This window comes from Gekko japonicus, unplaced genomic scaffold (genome assembly GCF_001447785.1).
Source record: "Gekko japonicus isolate JY-2015 unplaced genomic scaffold, Gekko_japonicus_V1.1 scaffold1149, whole genome shotgun sequence".
Lineage (NCBI taxonomy): Eukaryota > Metazoa > Chordata > Lepidosauria > Squamata > Gekkonidae > Gekko > Gekko japonicus.
Window position 1 is genome coordinate 356,368 of NW_015167084.1, and position 19,830 is coordinate 376,197.

At 43.6% G+C, this 19,830-nt stretch overlaps 1 protein-coding gene across 1 annotated transcript in view; it reads left to right on the forward strand.

Annotated features, from left to right (window-relative positions):
* LOC107111797 (SITS-binding protein-like) overlaps positions 1–19,830 on the forward strand; it is a 49,395-nt gene that overhangs the window by 20,670 nt on the left and 8,895 nt on the right. Inside the window, 4 exon segments of the mRNA XM_015412830.1 lie at positions 2,485–2,753; positions 7,346–7,482; positions 14,630–14,652; positions 15,735–15,914. Of these exon segments, the coding sequence (XP_015268316.1) occupies positions 2,485–2,753; positions 7,346–7,482; positions 14,630–14,652; positions 15,735–15,914 (609 nt within the window).

Here is a 19,830-nt window from a genome sequence, read left to right on the forward strand (position 1 = left end):
GGGGCGAATAGCCACACCTAGCCACATGCGTTATCTGGCCCGTGTGACCGGGGCCATTAATAATCAGTGAATAATCAGATGAGAAAAGGAACCAGTAGGTATAAGGCTTGATTGGTTTGTTAAAGTTTAACAGAAATAAATAATCAGTGAAACAGATAGTGATGTGCTTAACCATTGGTCCTGGTCAGCTGGCCTCAGGCCTCTAAGTACAGTATAATATAGCAATTAACTACTTCTTAAAAAGAGAGAACCTCCTGGCCATAGATAACCAACATAATATTGCGAACTATCTTATTTAAATTTTTAAATTATCCATAAAATATTCATTGCTCATAATATGTAGTTAGTACAAAGAAGTGTCCCTATTTTGAAAATGCACATTTTTTGTAAAATATTCTATTTTATGCACATCTAGCAAATCTGAGGAGTTGTCAGTGAGCATGATCTGGGGACCCCTTACTCATAAATAGTCCCTGTTAAGTGAAGAGGACTACTGGCGAGCATTAAAGCAAACATTGGTTGCTGTATTGGTCCATAGTGCAATCTAAAACGAAAATTTATTAGGATTAATTACAATGACACAAGGTAGTGGAGAAGCTGAAGAACTTGGATGCTTATACAATAGGTTGTGCTGTTTTGGTTGATCCTAATAGAGGTATGACGTGGATTTTGGCTTTGGGTATTGGAAAGCATAGGAGCTGCGGTGGCAAACATTGGTTGCTGTATTGGTCCATAGCGCAAACTAAAACCAAAATCTACATACCCTGTTTCCCCGAAAACAAGACCTACCCCAAAAATAAGCCCTAGCAGGATTTCTATGCATTTGTGGTATAAGCCCTAGTGTGTCTTCTTGAGAAAAAATAAATATAAGACAGTGTCTTATTTTCGGGGAAACACAGTAATACCTTTTATTAGGATTAATTACAATAACACAAGGTAGTGGAGAAGCTGAAGAACTTGGATGCTTATACAATAGGTTGTGCTGTTTTGGTTGATCCTAAGAAAGGTATGACATGGATTTTGGCTTCGGGTATTGGAAAGCATATAAACAATTAAAAAGGTTTGCTAACTCAGAACACACCAATCTGTCTCTGTGGAGTGTATGAAGCCATTTCTGCCAGCCCTTCCCTTTACATTAATTTTTAATAAATCGATAAAAGTGATGTTCACTGGTATTTCTAAAGAGAAGGGTACACAGGAAAAGCTACAAAATAACAAAGACCTTAAGGCTACATCTCTACAGCTACAGGACAGACCAACCACACGGTCTCACAACAACATCTGTAGTGGAGATTCTTCTTTCTTCTTGACCCCTAGAAGGAAATCACCTGAATACATTAACCAATGATTGTGAGTAAACAGGCTTAGGTTTCCCGGGCTCTGTTTTCATTGGCTCTGGGCCAGATTTCCCATCCAGGTCAGTCTAAACAATAGCACACTAGGTAAACAGATTAACCCTATAATGACTGAATTAGACCGTGCAACACACACGTATTTCCAACAAAAACAACATTAAGCCAACTGGCCCAATCTGCAGCTAGCATCTGCTCCGCTGTTTTACCAAACCCACACTGGAACAGAAAAAGATGCAGCTCAAAACCACATTCAGATATCCCAGGCCAATGCCATACTGACTACGGAGTCACCCCTGAATGGCCATAAAACAGCCATAAATCTATGCAGATGGCTACCAAAAAAACGAGAGATCAAACGAAGTGAAAGCGGCATGCAGCCTGGACACGGCCGTAAAATCCGACAATCAATCAAAGTGAAAGTGGCATGCAATGTAGAAGGGAATTCCTGTTCCAGCGTGGGTTTGGCAAGACAGCGGAGCAAATGCTAGATGCAGATTGGGCATTGTGTATCACTCTGTGCTTTTACCTCCCTCCTGCTTCTTCCCTTTTGCAGAGGGTGATGAAGGGATCCTGGTTGAAAGCAGGATACCTGGTTATCCATAATGTATGAATGCAGGCACCCTGGTTAACCAGTATTAGTCCCTCATCCCCTACCCCATAAGCTGGTATTTTAAATCACAGTTTTATCCAGGCTTGGGAGAGACAGTCTCTGGTTAACCCAGGCACCTGCATTGCTAAGGTGCAGGTGCCTGGAGCATGTTTGAAACCCCAGTTCTTTCATCATGCTCCATGTGAGAAGAGGGGACAGAGGATAGGGCTAAGGGTGAATCATGTCCATACAAAGTCTCAGCTTAACATGGTGTCTAAATGCAGCTAAAGTGGCTTGAGTCTAGCTGTGAGGTGGCTTTATGGCAAAGGTGCGATTTCAACTAAGGACTATTGTTTAGATGCAAAACTACAATGCAAGTTAAATTATCAGTCCAAGTTAAAAAATAGCAGGCAGATCTTCTCCACTATCAAGATGACTGATTTTGATATTATGAAATATTGTGTTATCACTTGCTGATCAGTACACAAATGAGTAACATACTCCTTTTGTGTTCTTCTGATATCTCCTCTCCTATTACAGGCACCACTGCTTACCAAATGGAAAGGGCAGTTTTCCGTTCAACTTAATGTCACCAACCAGGCCGCAGTACTCTGGTATATGGACCGAGTGAGACTCTTGCAACAGAGAGTGGGAGCAGAGTATGTGGTTTTGGAAGGTAGTGAGGCCAACTTGTTTGTGGAGCAAGCCATCCAAACCCCTGTGGAACTCAAAGGGGACAAGTATATCTACATTTTAGCCTTAATAGCAGCTACATTGGGAAATTCATCAATAATGAGTGCTGGTACAAGGTGAGTCTTGGGGGGAGGGGATCGGATAATGATGTGTCAAGATGGGTAGCTGTGTCAGTTTGTAGCAGTAGAAAAGACCAAGGTGGAAACTGCATTTGTCTTTCCCACCAGTGTCCCAGCCTTTTGACCCCGTCTTCAAAAAAGCTGTCTAAATTTGGTGTCGTTTTCACACCTCAAGAGTGCTAGCATACTTTTGCACGTCCACATATGTTTATCGTCCTTTCGGGGCGGCTCCACTGCCATTGCACCTCCACACTGCTTCATAAGAATCTTCTCCAAACAACATTCAAACAAGTGTAGAGAAAGGCGGCGTCACAGCAGCACGAAAATGATTTTAAAATGCAAATGCAGATTCGGCCCAAGAGTCCAGTAGCACCTTAAAGACTAATAAAATTTGTGGCAGGGTATGAGCTTTCGAAAGTTCCCGAAAGCTCATACCTTGCCACGAATTTTGTTCGTCTTCGGTCGAATCTGTATTTGCATTTTTAAATCAGTTTCGTGCTGCTGTGACGCCGTCTTTCTCTATGCTTGTTTGAAAGTTGTTTGGAGAAGATTCATTTAAAATGTTGTGGAGGCACGATGACAATGGAGCTGCCGCGAGAGGGCAATAGACATATGCAGACGTGCAAAAGTATGCCAGCATTGTTGAGGTGCGAAACCAAAACCAAATGTAGACAGCTTTTTTGAAGACGGAGTCAGAAGGCTCGGACACTGGTGGGAAAGACAAATGCAGATTTGACCTTTAAGGTGCTACTGGACTCTTGCTCTTTTCTATTGATAATGATGTGCATCTCTAAGGCTTTCTTGTCATTACTATTTCACCAGGGGTGATCTTAGTGATACCTGGGCAAAAGTCCAGTATAGGGCTTCAGAATCACCGCCCGCACACAGCTGGATGGTTAGCTCCAGAGCCTCCTAGCAAAGATCCCAGAGCAGCTGCCTTGTTTGTCCTGTGGGTAAGACCACCCCTGTATTTCACTCCAGTGGGCAAGGCCAGAAAGGAATGAAAAGCTAGGGTTGCCAGCTGACTTGGAGAAGAACACATCGTCCTTTGAAAGAATCTTAAGGTGTGGAAATGGGCAACTGAAGCTTTCCATGGCACGGAGGTAAATAGGTGGGAAATATCCCATTTAGCCTCTATTAAAAGGATAGAGCATTTTTCTTTGGGTCAGTTGGCATCCCTAGTGAAAGCTCTTGCCATTGGCTAGTACTTATTTCAATCTATGCTAACAGCACTTTTGACTGGCCGCTATTCGCATACTCCAAAAGAGGACCGTCTCTGCATATGTGGCTGGTCAGTGGTGGAGGACCTTCCTCACTACATGCTCTACTGTCCGTTATAGAGTATCCCAAGAGAGAAATTCCTAGCAGGAATCCTATCGGCTATGCAAACATACGCAGAAACTGAGAAGATTACGTTCCTGCTCTCAGATAATGATGCATATGTATCTTATAGAGTTTCTTTGTTCGCTTTAGCAGCATCCAAAATTAGATCTAAGGGGCTGGTCACCTGATAAATCTGTTTTAGCCTTTTTATTAGCACGGTTTGTAGTCAATTTTAATCTGATTCGAATGGTGGTAATTTTTATTATTGCTATGGTGCCTTTTGTATTTTGTAATGGCCAATGGCTTAATACAATAAATTTACTTGTACTTGCTACTGTGGTGCAACTCGGCAAGTGAACTCAGAAGGCACTTAAAGAGACTGCAGTCTCTTTAAATGCCTTTCCCCCCTCCATTGAAATCAATGGGGGATGGGGGTACCTTCTTTGGAGGGCCATAGGCTTGGACCCCCCCCCCCTCCAATTGTTTTAAAACTTGGAGGGAGTTTTGAGGAGAGGCAAATTTGGTGCATCTACCTCAAAAAACAAATACACCTGGATCAGTTCTCCATTATACCCTGTGGTCCCCACAAGATATAATGAAGCAAAACCCCCACAAAAACCGGGGTTCCCAAATATTTCCTGAATCCGAATACAAACCAGTATTGGGATTCGGGAATATTGGGAAATACCGATCTTTTCCAGGTTCAATATACCCCACACACCCCTGATACTGATTGCTCTGTGTATTCTGAGGAAATCAGCCAAACTGAACAAAACTGAAATGTTACAGGCTAATTAAATAGGTTGGAGAAGTTATTTGACATTGTTTTGACCCATCAGTCATCAAGTCAGTTTTTGAAGTGTGGCTAATTGGAGATGCTAATTTTGACTATGCTGCCTGTTCTGATGCAGATGGCTCATTTAGACACACTGTGGCTGGCACAGGTCTCATACAGCTTCAGGGTTTCAGGCATGCTGAATCAGCACACCTGACTAACACAAAGCTCTCCCCCATGCTGTTTTGAGTGGAACTGGACTACAAATCTCCCAGTTCAGGCAGCACAATTATTCATGTGCTCAGGCCTTTAGATTATATCCGAACCATTTTAAAGGTACCCTAATAAGAATAATAAGAATAAGCTGCGGTGGCTCAAGTGGCTAAGACGCTGAACTGCAGGCTCTGGAAGGTCGGTAGTTCAGCAGTTCGAGACCCGGGTGCCGCAAGACAGGGTGAGCTCCCGTCTCTAGTTCCAGCTCCTGCCAACCTAGCAGTTCGAAAGCAAGAAATTGCAAGTAGATAAATAGGTACCACTTCAGTGGGAAGGTAACAGCGTTCCGTGCGCCTTGGTGTTTAGTCATGCCGGCCACATGACCACGGAAACGTCTTCGGACAGCGCTGGCTCTTCGGCTTTGAAACGGAGATGGGCACCGCAACCCTAGAGTCGGATTCGACTGGCTTTCGAGCAAGGGGACCTTTACCTTTTTAATAAGGAAAACATAGGAATCAAGCAAATTAAAATATCTGTCCTTCAAGGTCCATAGGGCAGCCTGCAAACTGTTACCCTATTTTTCCAAACAAAGAACACTCCCCCAACAACATCTGACAAAGAGGGCCCATGAGAGCTTATGTCACATGCTGTGTCGCAATAGGGTAGCTCAGCAGCCTCACTGGAATTTGTACCCATTTTATCTTTACAATTATTCTGTCAGTAAGCTATAGAAGAAGAAGAGAGAAGAGAAGAGATTGGATTTTATAGCCCGTGCTTTACCCAGAGTCTCAGAGCGGCTTACGAACTCCTTTCCCTTCCCCTCCCCACAACAGACACCCTGTGAGGGAGGTGGGGCTGAGAGAGCTCTGACAGAAACTGCTCTTTCCCAAAAACAGCTCTTATCAGAACTACGGCTTGCCCAAGGTCATCCAGCAGGTACAAGTGGGGAATCAAACCTGGTTCGCCCAGATTAGAGGAGGAAGAGGAGAAGTGATTGGATTTATACCCCACCCTTCACTACCCAAGGGGGTCTCAGAGCGGCTTACAAACTCCTTTCCCTTCCCCTCCCCACCACAGACACCCTGTGAGGTAGGTGGGGCTGAGAGAGCTCTTGACAGAAACTGCTCTTTTTCAAGAACAGCTGTGCCAGAACTATGGCTTGCCCAAGGTCATCCAGCAGGTGCAAGTGGAGGCTTACAAACTCCTTTCCCTTCCCCTCCCCACCACAGACACCCTGTGAGGTAGGTGGGGCTGAGAGAGCTCTTGACAGAAACTGCTCTTTTTCAAGAACAGCTGTGCCAGAACTATGGCTTGCCCAAGGTCATCCAGCATGTGCGAGTGCAGGAGTGGGGAATCAAACCTGGTTCTCCCAGATTAGAGTCTGCACACTTAACCACTACACCAAACTGGACACCAAGCTAGACAGAGACACAGGGACTTGCCTACTGTCACCCAGTACCTTGTGCATGGATCTGAGTTTTCATGTTCTAAGACCAATTGTCTGCCTACAGCAGCACTTTTATTCTTAATTAAATTATTTTGGGAAAATATTTTGGCTATTTGGATATCTGTTCCTTGCAAGCCTGCGTGCACCTGGCAGCTCAGCCGGAGAGGGTTTCCCTTCCATCTAGTCTGCATAGTACTGCTGTTATAGGCAGGGGTCATTTCATAGAAAAAGAGGTGCAGGAGCTCATTAGCATAATTCATTAGCATAACTTATTTGCATATGCCACACCCCCTGACATCACCGGAAGTGTGTCAGAAGGCAACACCCACCGCTCAGGCTCCACTGGACTGTTTTGGATTGCTAGCTATTTGGGGGGTGGGGGTGGAGGAATGTGCAGATCTGTCCGCGCAGAGGAGGGAGAGCTTGTACCTGAATAAAACTTGGTCTTAAAGGTGCCACTGGACTGTTTTGGACCGGGAGGCCGGGGGGTGGGGCCTCTGCAGCTTACCTGGCTGCTTCTTGCTCTGACTGAGGGCTGCTGGGAGCAGGGGGTGGGGCTTGTTGCATGTGCCCGCCCCCTGGGCTCTTTACTGCTGGAGCTCCGCTCCTGTGTGCTCCTGCAGGAAATGACCCCTGGTTATAGGGGAGACTCAGAAAAGACACCCTCGTTTTCCAGGAATGTGGCCCATCCTTTGAGTTATTTGCACCGGCAGTACAGGAAGAGCTGGGCCAGCTGCCACATGGACATGCCCTTACACGTGACAAGGTTACTAAGCATTTGAATGTTTCTAGTTTTGCTGTTCTTCTTCTTGTTGTTGTTGTTGCTTTTAGATCTAGCCACCTGCCACTCTTTGTCCAAATGAACCCACTCCAGTCTGACTGGAGCTACGCTGGTTTAAAAGGGATTATTCCGTCTGTGCTTCACTACAGTCTTCTTGGTTACAACTTTTTCATTCCAGATGCAATAGGTAAATATTACTTTATGGCCTCTTCCTTTCACAGGTCAGAATCTGTTTTATCAAGCTTTCGCCTCCTCTGTTGCTGCAGAAAGAAGAACGTACACAATCTGCTTGCCTGTTCAGCAACATCCTTAACCACACCAAGCGCAAGTTTAGAAACATCGGCATTTGAAGCTCCTGTTGAATACCACACTGAGTTTATTTAAGATTCTGTTAACAGGGATTAGTTGACACATTTAAAAATAAAACAGTCTGCTTCTCCAAAGTTAGATTTTAAAAGCTTTTAAGATGCAAACAGATACCCCAACGATCCATTTTATTAGGAAAAAACAGGGATCTCAAAGATGCAAATAATTTGCTGCTTAGATCCAATCCATCCCAGTCTGTAAGATAAGACTGTTTTGCAGCATTAAACTACTGTTTATGGCCTTAATACAGACAGCAGGCTGAGGGCTTTGGACTGCTTCCCCAGCAGCCATCAGTTTGCATAGTTTGGTTCTAGCTGCAACAACAGGTTTATTGTATTAGTGCAGCATTTAGGATATGGCAAGGGATTTAGCATCCTGAACACACACACACACACACACACACACACACACACACACACACCTTAAAAAAAAGAAACCAGTCTTCTGTCCTTCATAACTGTGGAGAAAGTTTGAATATATACTGGCAGTTACAGGAGCCTGAGCATCTTCAGAGATACTAAAATTGCGCTCAGCAGTACTATTTGCAAAGTAACTAATTGATAGACTTGCCAAGTCCCCCCGGGGGGCGGGGAAAACCCCGCCCTGAGGCCCGTTCTCCACCGCTGGCGGATCGGGCCCCGGGGGGAGCTCCATCCCGACATGTGCGTCACTCGGAAGTGACGCGACCATGCCGGGCATGCTGGGGGCGGGGCCACGGTCATCCGAGGGAAAACTCTATAGTTTTCCCTCGGATGGTTGTGGCCCCACCTCCAGCATTCCCAGCGTCGTCACGTCACTTCCGGGTGGTGCGCGCGCTCCAGCCACAAGCCGGGAGTCCCCCGCTGCGGCACAACGCCGGACTTGGCAACCCTACTAATTGATGTCATGTTACAGTTCACCCTAAGTGCACATATACATGTATATGGTGTGTGTCTGTATTCTACAAGCCTGAGAGCAATCAGGGCAAGGGACAACCACGAAAGTTCCTAGAAGTGATGCACCCTCTGGGAATCTGGTTGGTTGATCAGAATATCCTCTTTGGGTACCAACAGCACTTGACTGATTCTTTAAGAAGTATACACTCTGTCCTTGTAAGTCATTGTCCGCATGCTCTTTACATTCTGATTTCTGGCATGTAGTTGCTTCTAGGGACAGCCAGATCTCCCTGGATAGCGTGGGAATAAGAGGAATACTTATGATTTTTTTTAAAGAAATTGACAATCATTTTATCATAGCTGTACCAAAAGAGTGAAACACTCTTAAATGTGTCTTATTTTGAGACGGATGCAATGAACAACATGCAGTAGGTTCAAATTTCTTCAGTTCTGTCACAAACGGAAGCCCTGATTTATGAACCTAAGAAGAGTCCCGCTGGACCAGACCAGTGAGGGTCCATTTAGTCCAGCATCCTGTCTCACACAGTGGCCAACCAATTCCTCTGGAGGGCCAACGACATGGCCTAGAGGCTAGGGTTGCCAGGTATTACCAGCCTTCCAAAGGGGGGCTCCCGGGTCTGTGCCTGGATTTTCTGGTGTGTGCCAAGTGCGTGCACCACAATGACATCACCCAGAAGTGACGTCGTCATGCTGGGCATGTTGGCCAAAAATTCTATGATTGCCATAGAGTTTTTGGCCAAAATGCTAGAGCACTAATGTGAGACACGCCCAGCATGATGACATCATTTCCGGGTGACATCATTGCACCAACGACATCAATGCGGGAGGGGGCTGTTTGAGGGTTGGGCTTCCTCTGTGGCTGGCGGTGGATTGGAGCCCCCAAAATCGGGAGAACCCACACCCTGACCAGGGGTCTGGCAACCCTACTAGAGGCAGGGGCCTTCCCCTGGTAGGCTGTTATCTACATGCTTATTCATTTGCTCAAAGAATTCCAAAAGGTTGGTGAGGCAGGAGTTCCCTTTGCAGAAGCCATACAGATTTCGCCTCAACAGGCTTTATTAATCTGTGTCTAATAATTCTATGTCTGATTACAGTTTCTGCTAATTTGCCTGGAGCAGACATTAAACTACCTAGCCTGTAATTTCCTAGTTCCCCTCTGGAACCTTTTTTTTAAAAAAAAAATATATGATTGGAACATTTGCTGCTTTCCAGTCCTCTGATACAGTGGCTGGTTTTAGTTAAATTACATGTAGAGATTAACATATCAACAATTTTGCTTTTGAGTTCCCTAAGAAGTCTCAAGTATATGCCATCAGGACCTTTTTGGTTTTTAATTTCCCCAGTAGATCTAGAACTTAATCTCTCAGCCAGGGCTCTTTTTGTAGCAGGAACTCCTTTGCATCTTAGGCGACACACCCCTAATGTAGCCAATCCTCCAAGAGCTTACAGTGGCCCCTGTAAGAAGAATTCTGTATGCAGATTGGCCACATTAGGGGTGTGTCACCTAATATGCAAAGGAGTTCCTGCTACAAAAAGAGCCCTGAATCATCACCTTTATTTGACTCAGTTCTTTAGACTCTGTTCCTTAAGAGTCGCTGTGTCCAAAATGCCTTCTCCATAGTGTCATGGAATATACAGTGGTCACTGTATGTTTTCAGGTACCTAAACGACAAACCTGGGTCCACAATCCATTCACAGTTAAGCAAGTATCAATCTCATTTGTTTCAAAAGAAAAGAGTTAAGCAAGTGCTTAGCTTGTAAACACAACTCTCCCACTGAAATCAATGCAACTTACATTTGCTTGACTTCAGCTGGATAGTACCTCTGGATTTATAGGGGAATATACATTGATATTCATGCAGTTTTTCAGATCTGATTTGGTTCTACGCAATGTGCTGAACCCACCCATCCTTAACCATAAATGGGAAGGAGAAATTGTGTGACACTCTTCTCCCCCTTTGTCCCGGCAAAGATACACAGCTTCCTAGATACCATGGCGACATCACACACATGTCCAAATTCCCACCTACTCATTCTAAGAGTTATCTTAGTCTAACATGGAAATGCCTCTTGAAAATCATGTTAATAGTTTTTCGAAACAATTGCAATGAACCAGCAGAACTGGGTACAGAATCTTGGTTTCTGTACTGAGAAGATAAAGCCAATGTGTTCCTTGTTACCACAAAGGGCTGTCACTTACGATAAAACACAAGACTGTTATCAGAACAAAATATTCTGTTTTGGAAAGCAATTTCAATTTCAGCATCATCATTATTAATTAAATTTCTACACCACCACCAATGTTCCCTCTAAGCTGTGGGGTCTTGTGAGCAAAGATTGTACTTTGTGAGTTACTGGCATTAAAGTTGTGAGCGAACGATTTGGCTTCTGCATAAATTAGTTTGCTCTGGAGCCACCCTTCCTGAGCTAAGACAAAAATGTGTGAGCTGGAGGCTAAAAAACTGTGAGCTAGCTCACACTAACTCAGCTTAGAGGGAACACTGACCCCCACCCCCACGAATGGGCTCAGGGCGGCTCACAAACAAGGGCTCACAAGCAAGACCTGCATCACATACCCTGCCAGCCAGTATCTAGTATTTCACAGGGAAATCTGTCTGCTCCCATTTACAGTGGGTATTCCTTACAAAATAGTTAACATTACTTGGTTCTCTCTATCACTTTTCTGTTCTGATAAAAATAAACAGCATTAATATCACCATCCACCTTACAGATGCACCAAACTAGATAAAGGGGTTAGATTAAAAAAAAGTTAAATGCCAAAAAAATAATCAGAGTAGGATGCATTGCATGCAACACCACTGCTGAATCTAGAAGACAGCGGCATTCAGTGTCTGAACTCTTTTCTATTTCTAGCAACATCGGTGGCTTTAGAATTATTAGGGTTGTATTTGAATATGGGTAGATTGTAAAGTTGTATCGGTCCTATGCAAGGCTCCAGAAGTTTCAAGATTATATCAAGATTATGGTTGCTAAAGCAGCTTTCCAAACATTCAGAAAAGTCAGTAGCCCACAACATTTTTTAGCCCACTAGAAAAACTGTTATTTTTGTTAGTCAATTGTAACCTAAGAGATTAAAAAAGAAGATACACTTAAAAAACCTCCCCACCATCTGATTGCCTGGAAGCAATGCTCCCTCTAAGCTGTGGAGTCTTGTGAGCAAAAATTCTACTTTGTGAGCAACTGGCATTTAAAGTCATGAGTGGGCGATTTGGTTACTGCATAGATTAGTTTGCTCTGGAGCCATCTTTCCTGAGCGAAGACAAAAATGTGTGAGTCGGAGGCTAAAAAAACTGTGAGCTGGCTCACACTAACTCAGCTTAGAGGGAACACTGCCTGGAAGTAACTATGGACAGAGGTTCGTGACATCGTACAGGAGGCAGCAATCACCACCATCCCAAAGAAAAAGAAATGTAAGAAAGCAAAGTGGCTTTCTGATGAGGCTTTACAAATAGCAGAGGAAAGAAGGAAAGCGAAAGGCAAAGGCGAAAAGGAAAGATTTACCCAACTGAACGCAGATTTCCAGAGAACAGCAAGGAGAGATAAGGAGGCCTTCCTGAATGAACAGTGCAAAGTAATAGAAGAAAACAATAGAATGGGAAGGACTAGAGATCTCTTCAAGAAAATTGGAGAAATCAAGGGAGCGTTCCATGCAAAGCTGGCCATGATAAAGGACAAAAACGGTAGGGACCTAACAGAAGCAGAAGAGATTAGGAAAAGATGGCAAGAATACACAGAAGAACTATACAAGAAAGACCTCGATGTCCTTGACAACCACGACGGTATAATCACTGACCTCGAGCCAGACATCCTGGAATGTGAAGTTAAATGGGCCTTAGAAAGCATTACTAACAACAAAGCTAGTGGAGGTGATGGTATTCCAGCTGAGCTATTCAAAGTCTTAGAAGATGATGCTGTTAAAGTTCTGCACTCCATTTGCCAGCAAATTTGGAAAACGCAACAGTGGCCACAGGATTGGAAAAGATCAGTATACATTCCAATCCCAAAGAAGGGCAATGCCAAGGAATGTTCAAACTATCGCACAATTGCACTCATATCACACGCTAGCAAGGTCATGCTCAAGATCCTACAAGCTAGGCTTCAACAGTACGTGGATAGAGAACTACCAGAAGTACAAGCTGGGTTTCGAAGAGGTAGAGGAACTAGAGATCAAATTGCCAACATTCGCTGGATTATGGAGAAAGCAAGAGAGTACCAGAAAAATATCTACTTCTGCTTCATTGACTATGCTAAAGCTTTTGACTGTGTGGATCACAACAAACTATGGCAGGTCCTTAAAGAGATGGGAGTACCAGACCACCTCACATGTCTCTTGAGAAACCTGTATAAGGGCCAAGAAGCGACAGTTAGAACCGGATATGGAACAACTGATTGGTTTAGCATAGGAAAAGGAGTACGACAAGGATGTATATTGTCGCCTTGCTTATTTAATATATATGCAGAGTACATCATGCGAAATGCTGGCCTGGATGAATCACAAGCGGGAATTAAGATTGCTGGGGAAAAGATCAACAACCTCAGATATGCAGACGATACCACTCTGATGGCAGAAAGTGAAGAGGACCTCAAGAGCCTCTTGCTCAGGGTAAAAGAGGAGAGCGCAAAAGTGGGCTTGAAGCTCAACATCAAAAAAACTAAGATCATGGCATCCGGCCCCATCACTCCTTGGCAAATAGAAGGGGAAGTCGTGGAAGTAGTGACAGACTTCACGTTCCTGGGATCCCAGATCACCGCAGACTGTGACAGCAGCCATGAAATTAAAAGATTTCCTTGGGAGGAAAGTGATGGCGAACCTAAACAGCATGATAAAAAGTAGAGACATCACCCTGCCAACAAAAGTCCGCATGGTCAAAGCAATGGTATTCCCAGTAGTCATGTATGGCTGTGAGAGTTGGACTATAAGGAAGGCCGAGCGCCGAAGAATAGATTCTTTTGAACTATGGTGCTGGAGGAGACTCTTGAGAGTCCCTTGGACTGCAAGAAGAACAAATCAGTCAATCCTCAAAGAAATCAACCCTGACTGTTCCCTGGAAGGCCAGATAATGAAACTGAAGCTCAAATACTTTGGCCACCAAATGAGAAGGGAGCACTCACTGGAGAAGACCCTGATGCTGGGAAAGATTGAAGGTCAAAGAAGACGGGGACGGCAAAGGATGAGATGGTTAGACAGTGTCACCGATGCAACGAACATGAAATTGAGCAAACTTCAGAGGACGGCGGAAGACAGGAGGGCCTGACGCGATCTGGTCCATGGGGTGGCGAAGAGTCGGACTCGACTGTGCGACTGAACAACAAAATATTTGTCCAGGGCTTTTTTTGTAGAAAAAGCCCAGCAAACTCATTAGCATAAGAGGCCACACCCAGCAGCAGAACTGAGGCTCTGGGGTCTTGTCTTGCTCTTGATGAAATCACAAATAAAGTTGAGCTGATAACTAGACTTGAGCCTGCTCATCCGTGGAACCCACTATTGAACAATGTTCCTGCACAGATGCTATGAAGAACCCCCTTCTCCATCACGCAGGCATTTCCCCCTCGCCTCACGTAGTAACATCACCAGAAGAAGCACGCATTCCTCTCCAGCCTAAAACAAAAAAGGATGTGCCTGATTATGACAATAGCAAGCCATCAGGTTTTCCAGCGGCCCATCAAGATAACGCAGCTGTCAAGCATCTGGTCGTTAACCCAAAGTTCCAGTCCTGCAACCTCTTCCTTCTTTCCTTTGTCCACCCGTTTTCCTAAGAGGTGTTACTCCTAGCCAAGCCATTACCTGCAATTGCCCAGCCATTAATCCCCTTTCTGCCCCATTCATAGATTTACGTTTTCTTAATATCTCCTGGGGACCAGGTGACCAAAGCAGCCCTGCCTCAGGGCACATTTTTGCGTATAAAAGAAGAGCTTTATGCCATTGCTTTCTCTCTTGCTTTTGCCTCTCCTAACTGCTGGTTCCATTCCTAGCACTGTTTGGAACTTCCCACGTGTGTTGCTGGTCAACCCACGACCCCCTTCCCTTATTTTATCCCCTTTTCACTGCAGAAACAACTCATCTCACCGGACAAGTACAGTATCACCCCACCAACGATACTACCTGCTAATGCAGACATCTGTGTACTTTTCTGTCTGAATTCTTAGCTCTGTATTGTGTGTGTATGCTTGTTTTTATATTTGTATGTTTGAGAATCCTTTAGTAAAGAAATCACTACTTTAGTAATCTAGCCTCAGCATCTATTCCTGGGGACTGGGATTTCAAATTCTGGTATACAAATTTATGGTCCTATAATTAATGCCTATTGTCATTTAATAATTCACAATTCCCCACATTTATTAATAAAATAGGGCAATTTGGCTAACAGCTTCTTGCCTCTCTTATCTGTTTTCTTTCTCCATCTTACATTCAAGTTGTTCAGTGGTCTGTCCCTCCAACCATTCTCTTTCATTTCCTTTTATATTTCCAATCTTTCCTATCTTTATATGTTCTTGGGATCTTCTTTTTTCCTGCCATCCATCCATCCTTACCTTTTTCCTTTTTAAAAAAGCTTCCAAAATCTTTGCTCTTCTTTCCTGATTTTTCATTAGGGAGAGTCAGCATTGCTTTTTAAACCCTAGACATTTGAAAACTAGCTTTTGACAATCTCCCTCCCTCTTTTTTTTCCTTATTTGCACGTTAGATTGTAACCAATGTTCCCTCTAAGCTGTGGAGTCTCGTGAGCAAAAATTCTACTTTGTGAGCTACTGGCATTAAAGTTGTGAGCAAGCAATTTGGCTCCTGCATAAATTAGTTTGCTCTGGAGCCATCCTTCCTGAGCTGAGACAAAAATGTGTGAGCCAGAGGCTAAAAAACTGTGAGCTAGCTCACTCTAACTCAGCTTAGAGGAACACTGAAATTTGTAACCCTACTAGTAGATGCCTGCTATATGTAGCTGGACAGACCGCAACCTCTGTGCAGTTCATATTTGCTTAGCTATTCTGAGTCTACTTACTCCCTCTGTTTTCATACCCTTCCTAGTGTGTCTATTAATCACTGCATCAGGATTTATTATCTGGATATCTTTCTTCTCTCTTTCAGAGGACATAAATCAAGCTATTTTTCTATTACATTTTCAGTTTGTTGAGATAATGTGCTAAACTTTCTTTCCTTCAGGTACTAAATCTCACCAGGCACTACATAAACAAACATCTGGATTTTGTGGTGCCTCTCCTTCTAAAATATAGCAAGGAATGGCTGTCTTTGGGATATCCTGTTTTTCGACCTGTCTGGTGGCTCAGCCCCACTGAATCAGTCAGCTTTACAATTGATGATGAATTTCTTATAGGAGATGAGGTAAGAAATAAATTCTACCCCAGAATGTTTTAATTTCAAGGGCCAGTAACAGAGATTGCTTATTTTTTTTTGTAGTAGGAACTCCTTTGCATATTAGGCAACAGACCCCCTAATGTAGCCAATCCTCCAAGAGCTTACAGTAGCCCCTGTAAGAAGAGCTCTGTATGTAACCCTTTTAGGTTCCTGTACACAAGTTACATCCAAACAAGTAGTAAAATCACACACTGCTTCATGGTTTGATTAAGAATATAGGAATATAAAAGCCCATTTATGTTCCATTTACTGCAAATTTCATCATTCTGCAGCTACCTGCTTGCCAGCGAAGTACCAGATACTCAAAAATTATTTACATCATCTTATAAAGACTAACAGGTTGACCTTTATCAATAAACAGTGGCAACAACTTCTCGGTGCTATTATCCAGAATGAAAACAGGCAGTTCTGGGCCATAATTAATGGTGCTACTTGTTCTGAGACACCCTTTATATCAGCTATCACACCTGATACATGGTTCTAATTTCATGGCTGCAGTCACAGTCACCATGGTAAATAAGACTGGCCAAATGCCAGCCGCTTGGACCAACGCAATAATTGTTCCCATCTACAAAAACGGTTGTCATCTTAATCCCTCTAATTTTAGACTAATTAGTCTTTTATCTGTCATTGGGAAACTCTATGCTAAATTTTTGCAAATCAAGCCCAGCACCTGGATGACATTTAGTAAAATTTTAGGACCAGAACAGGTGGGTTTCTGCCAGGGGAAGTCAGCTCTGGACCACTGTTTAGTCCTCGCTCATTTGATCAATAAGTACGTAAGAAGGAAAAGGTCTAAACTGTATATTGCCTTTTTGGACCTTAAGGGGGCCTTTGATTCTGTTTCAAGGGAACTTCTCTGGGTAAAGCTTGAGGGGATGTCTTTGGATAAGAGGTTATTATTTATTATCAAAAGACTTCACACCTCCACATCCTGTCAGGTCAGGTGTTCTTCATCTGGGAGACTTTCCCCTAAGATCTGTATTAGGAATGGGGTAAAGCAGGGGTGCATTTTAGCCCCCCATCTGTTTAAACTTTTTTTAAATGACCTTGCCCCTTTTTTGTCATTCGTTGATGGCCATAGCCCTAGTCTTGGCTCTTCTCTTATTCCCTTGCTATTATATGCAGATGACACGGTTCTTTTGTCTACTTCTCGTGTTGGATTAAACCGTGTACTGAACTGTTGCCATGGATATTGTGTGATTAACAGATTGGAGTTGAATTATGAAAAATCAAAGGTAGTAGTCGTTCCCTATTCCCGAAAATCTTATAACTGGATTATTAATGGCAACAAACTTGAACAGGTTAAGCACTTCAAATATCTGGGCATTTATTTCTAATCCAATGCACCAATTGCTCTGCTTCTGCCAGAGGGAACACAGGAATGATGGTGATTTATGTGACATTTTCAATAGCTTTCTAACAGCCCTACAATGTTCACAGTTAGGTTTAGAATACATTAGCAAATCAACACCTTCCTATAAAAATATAACATTTGAGGCTTTCCATTTAATAACATTCTAGATACCATTTTTCACGTTCCTCATTTCCTCTCCCGTTCCCTTAATTTTTCTTGAATCTGGACATACCATAATCCTTACAGAAAATCTACCACACACCTGTTTGCTACCTACAATATGTCATATAACAAACTGGATGCTGGGAGGGCCTAGTGTGTTTGTTGTTGTTCAGTCACACAGTCGAGTCCGACTCTTCGCGACCCCATGGACCAGATCACGCCAGGCCTTCCTGCCTTCCGCCGTCCTCTGAAGTTGGCTCAATTTCATGTTCGTTGCATCGATGACACTGTCTAACCATCTCATCCTTTGCCGTCCCCGTCTTCTTTGACCTTCAGTCATTCCCAGCATCAGGGTCTTCTCCAGGGAGGGCTCCCTTCTCATTGGGTGGCCAAAGTATTTGAGCTTCAGTTTCATTATCTGGCCTTCCAGGGAACAGTCAGGGTTGATTTCTTTTAGGATGGACTGATTTGATCTCCTTGCAGTCCAAGGGACTCTCAAGAGTCTTCTCCAGCACCATAGTTCAAAAGAATCTATTCTTCGGCGCTCGGCCTTCCTTATAGTCCAACTTTCACAGCCATACGTGACTACTGGGAATACCATTGCTTTGACCATGCGGACTTTTGTTGGCAGGGTGATGTCTCTACTTTTTATCATGCTGTTTAGGTCATTGAGGACTCAGTGTTTTACATGGTGCTGCTTGGTTCATTATTGTAGGGCTTACTGCATCCTTTCTGAAGCTTCTCTTTTTGCTTAAGAGGAAAGCAGTCTTTATAAATAAAATCCAAAACCAATGAAATGAGGAATACAATAAAAATAGGTTCTACTGATTCAATATCCACAGATCAAAGTGATTTCATGTGTGGATTTCAGTGCCCAGTGCATTCGTAATGGCAGCTCGGATAAAATGTTGATGTACTTGTGGTTGTGAATTTTAGTGGGGAAAACTCTATCAAATATGATATACAGTGCTATCGACTTCAGTGGCCAGAAGGGAGTAACTCTGCTTAGGATAACAGTCACTTAACCATGGCTTCATAAAAGAAAAATAGATGAAACATTAATGGTGTAGAATATTCTTCAGCAGATCAAAACTTTTCTCAAGTGGTCAACAGCAGTTGGCATGTAAATATATATATATATATATGATTAGGAAGGGGGAATCTTTCCCATATCACTTCCCAGGTATAAATCATCCATAGAGCTGCAATGAGTTCTGCAGGAGGAAAAAGTACAAGTGTTGCCTTGGATTTAAAAAATGCAGGAAATCTGAACTGCAGATCTCCCACATTACTGTTAGTTTTGCCCTTAGAAATGTCTGCTATGGAGAATATTTCCTTTATAGATTTTAAACTCAGATTGCCATGTTTCTGTTAAAGCATGACAAGCTTATTGCATAAAAAATGTCAAGACTGGCACTGAAAAAGAATTCAGCATTGAACCAATATATATTAGGGTATGGTAGGAAAACACAGGGCATTTGGCTCAAAGAATCACTGAGCCTAGCAGATCACGCAGCCCTTGGCTCAATGGACTGATTTGTGTGTGTGTGTGACAGGGTGTGTAAAGTGCCATCAAGTTGCGGCTGACTTATGGCGACATGAGCAAGGCAAGGGAAAAGGCAAGTGAAAAGCAGAGATGGTTTGCTATCGTCTTCCTCTGCAGAGTCTTTCTTGACAGTCTCCCTTCCAAGTACTGTCCCTGTTTAGCTTCCAAGATCTGACAAGATTGGACTATACCATGCTGGACTGATTCATACATGCATGTTTATCACTTGATGACTGTACCATAAAGAGGTGATGTACCTGTGAGAAAGAGCTACTGCAGATCCAACATCATAGGCATACCTTTCTTTGGTGTAGTGGTTTGGTGTAGTGGTTCCTTTGGTGTAGTGGTTAAGTGCGTGGACTCTAATCTGGGAGAACCGGGTTTGATTCCCCACTCCTTCACTTGCACCTGGCTGGATGACCTTGGGCATGCCGTGGTTCTGATAAGAGCTGTCCTTGAAAAAGAACAGTTTCTGTCAGAACTCTCTCAGCCCCACCTACCTGTCTGTTGTGGGAAGGGGAAGGGAAAGGAGTTAGCATAACATATTCGCATAATGTATTTGCATATGCCACACCCCCTGACATCACCGGAAGTGTGTCAGAAAGCCACACCTACCGCTCAGACTCCACTGGATTGTTTTGGATTGCTAGCTATGGGGGGCGGGAATGTGCAGATCTGCCCTCACAGAGGAAGGAGAGCTTGTACCTGAATAAAACTTGGTTTTAAAGGTGCCACTGGACTGTTTGGGATTGCTAGCTATGGGGGGGGGGAACACGCAGATCTGCCCTCACAGAGGAGGGAGAGCTTGTACCTGAAGG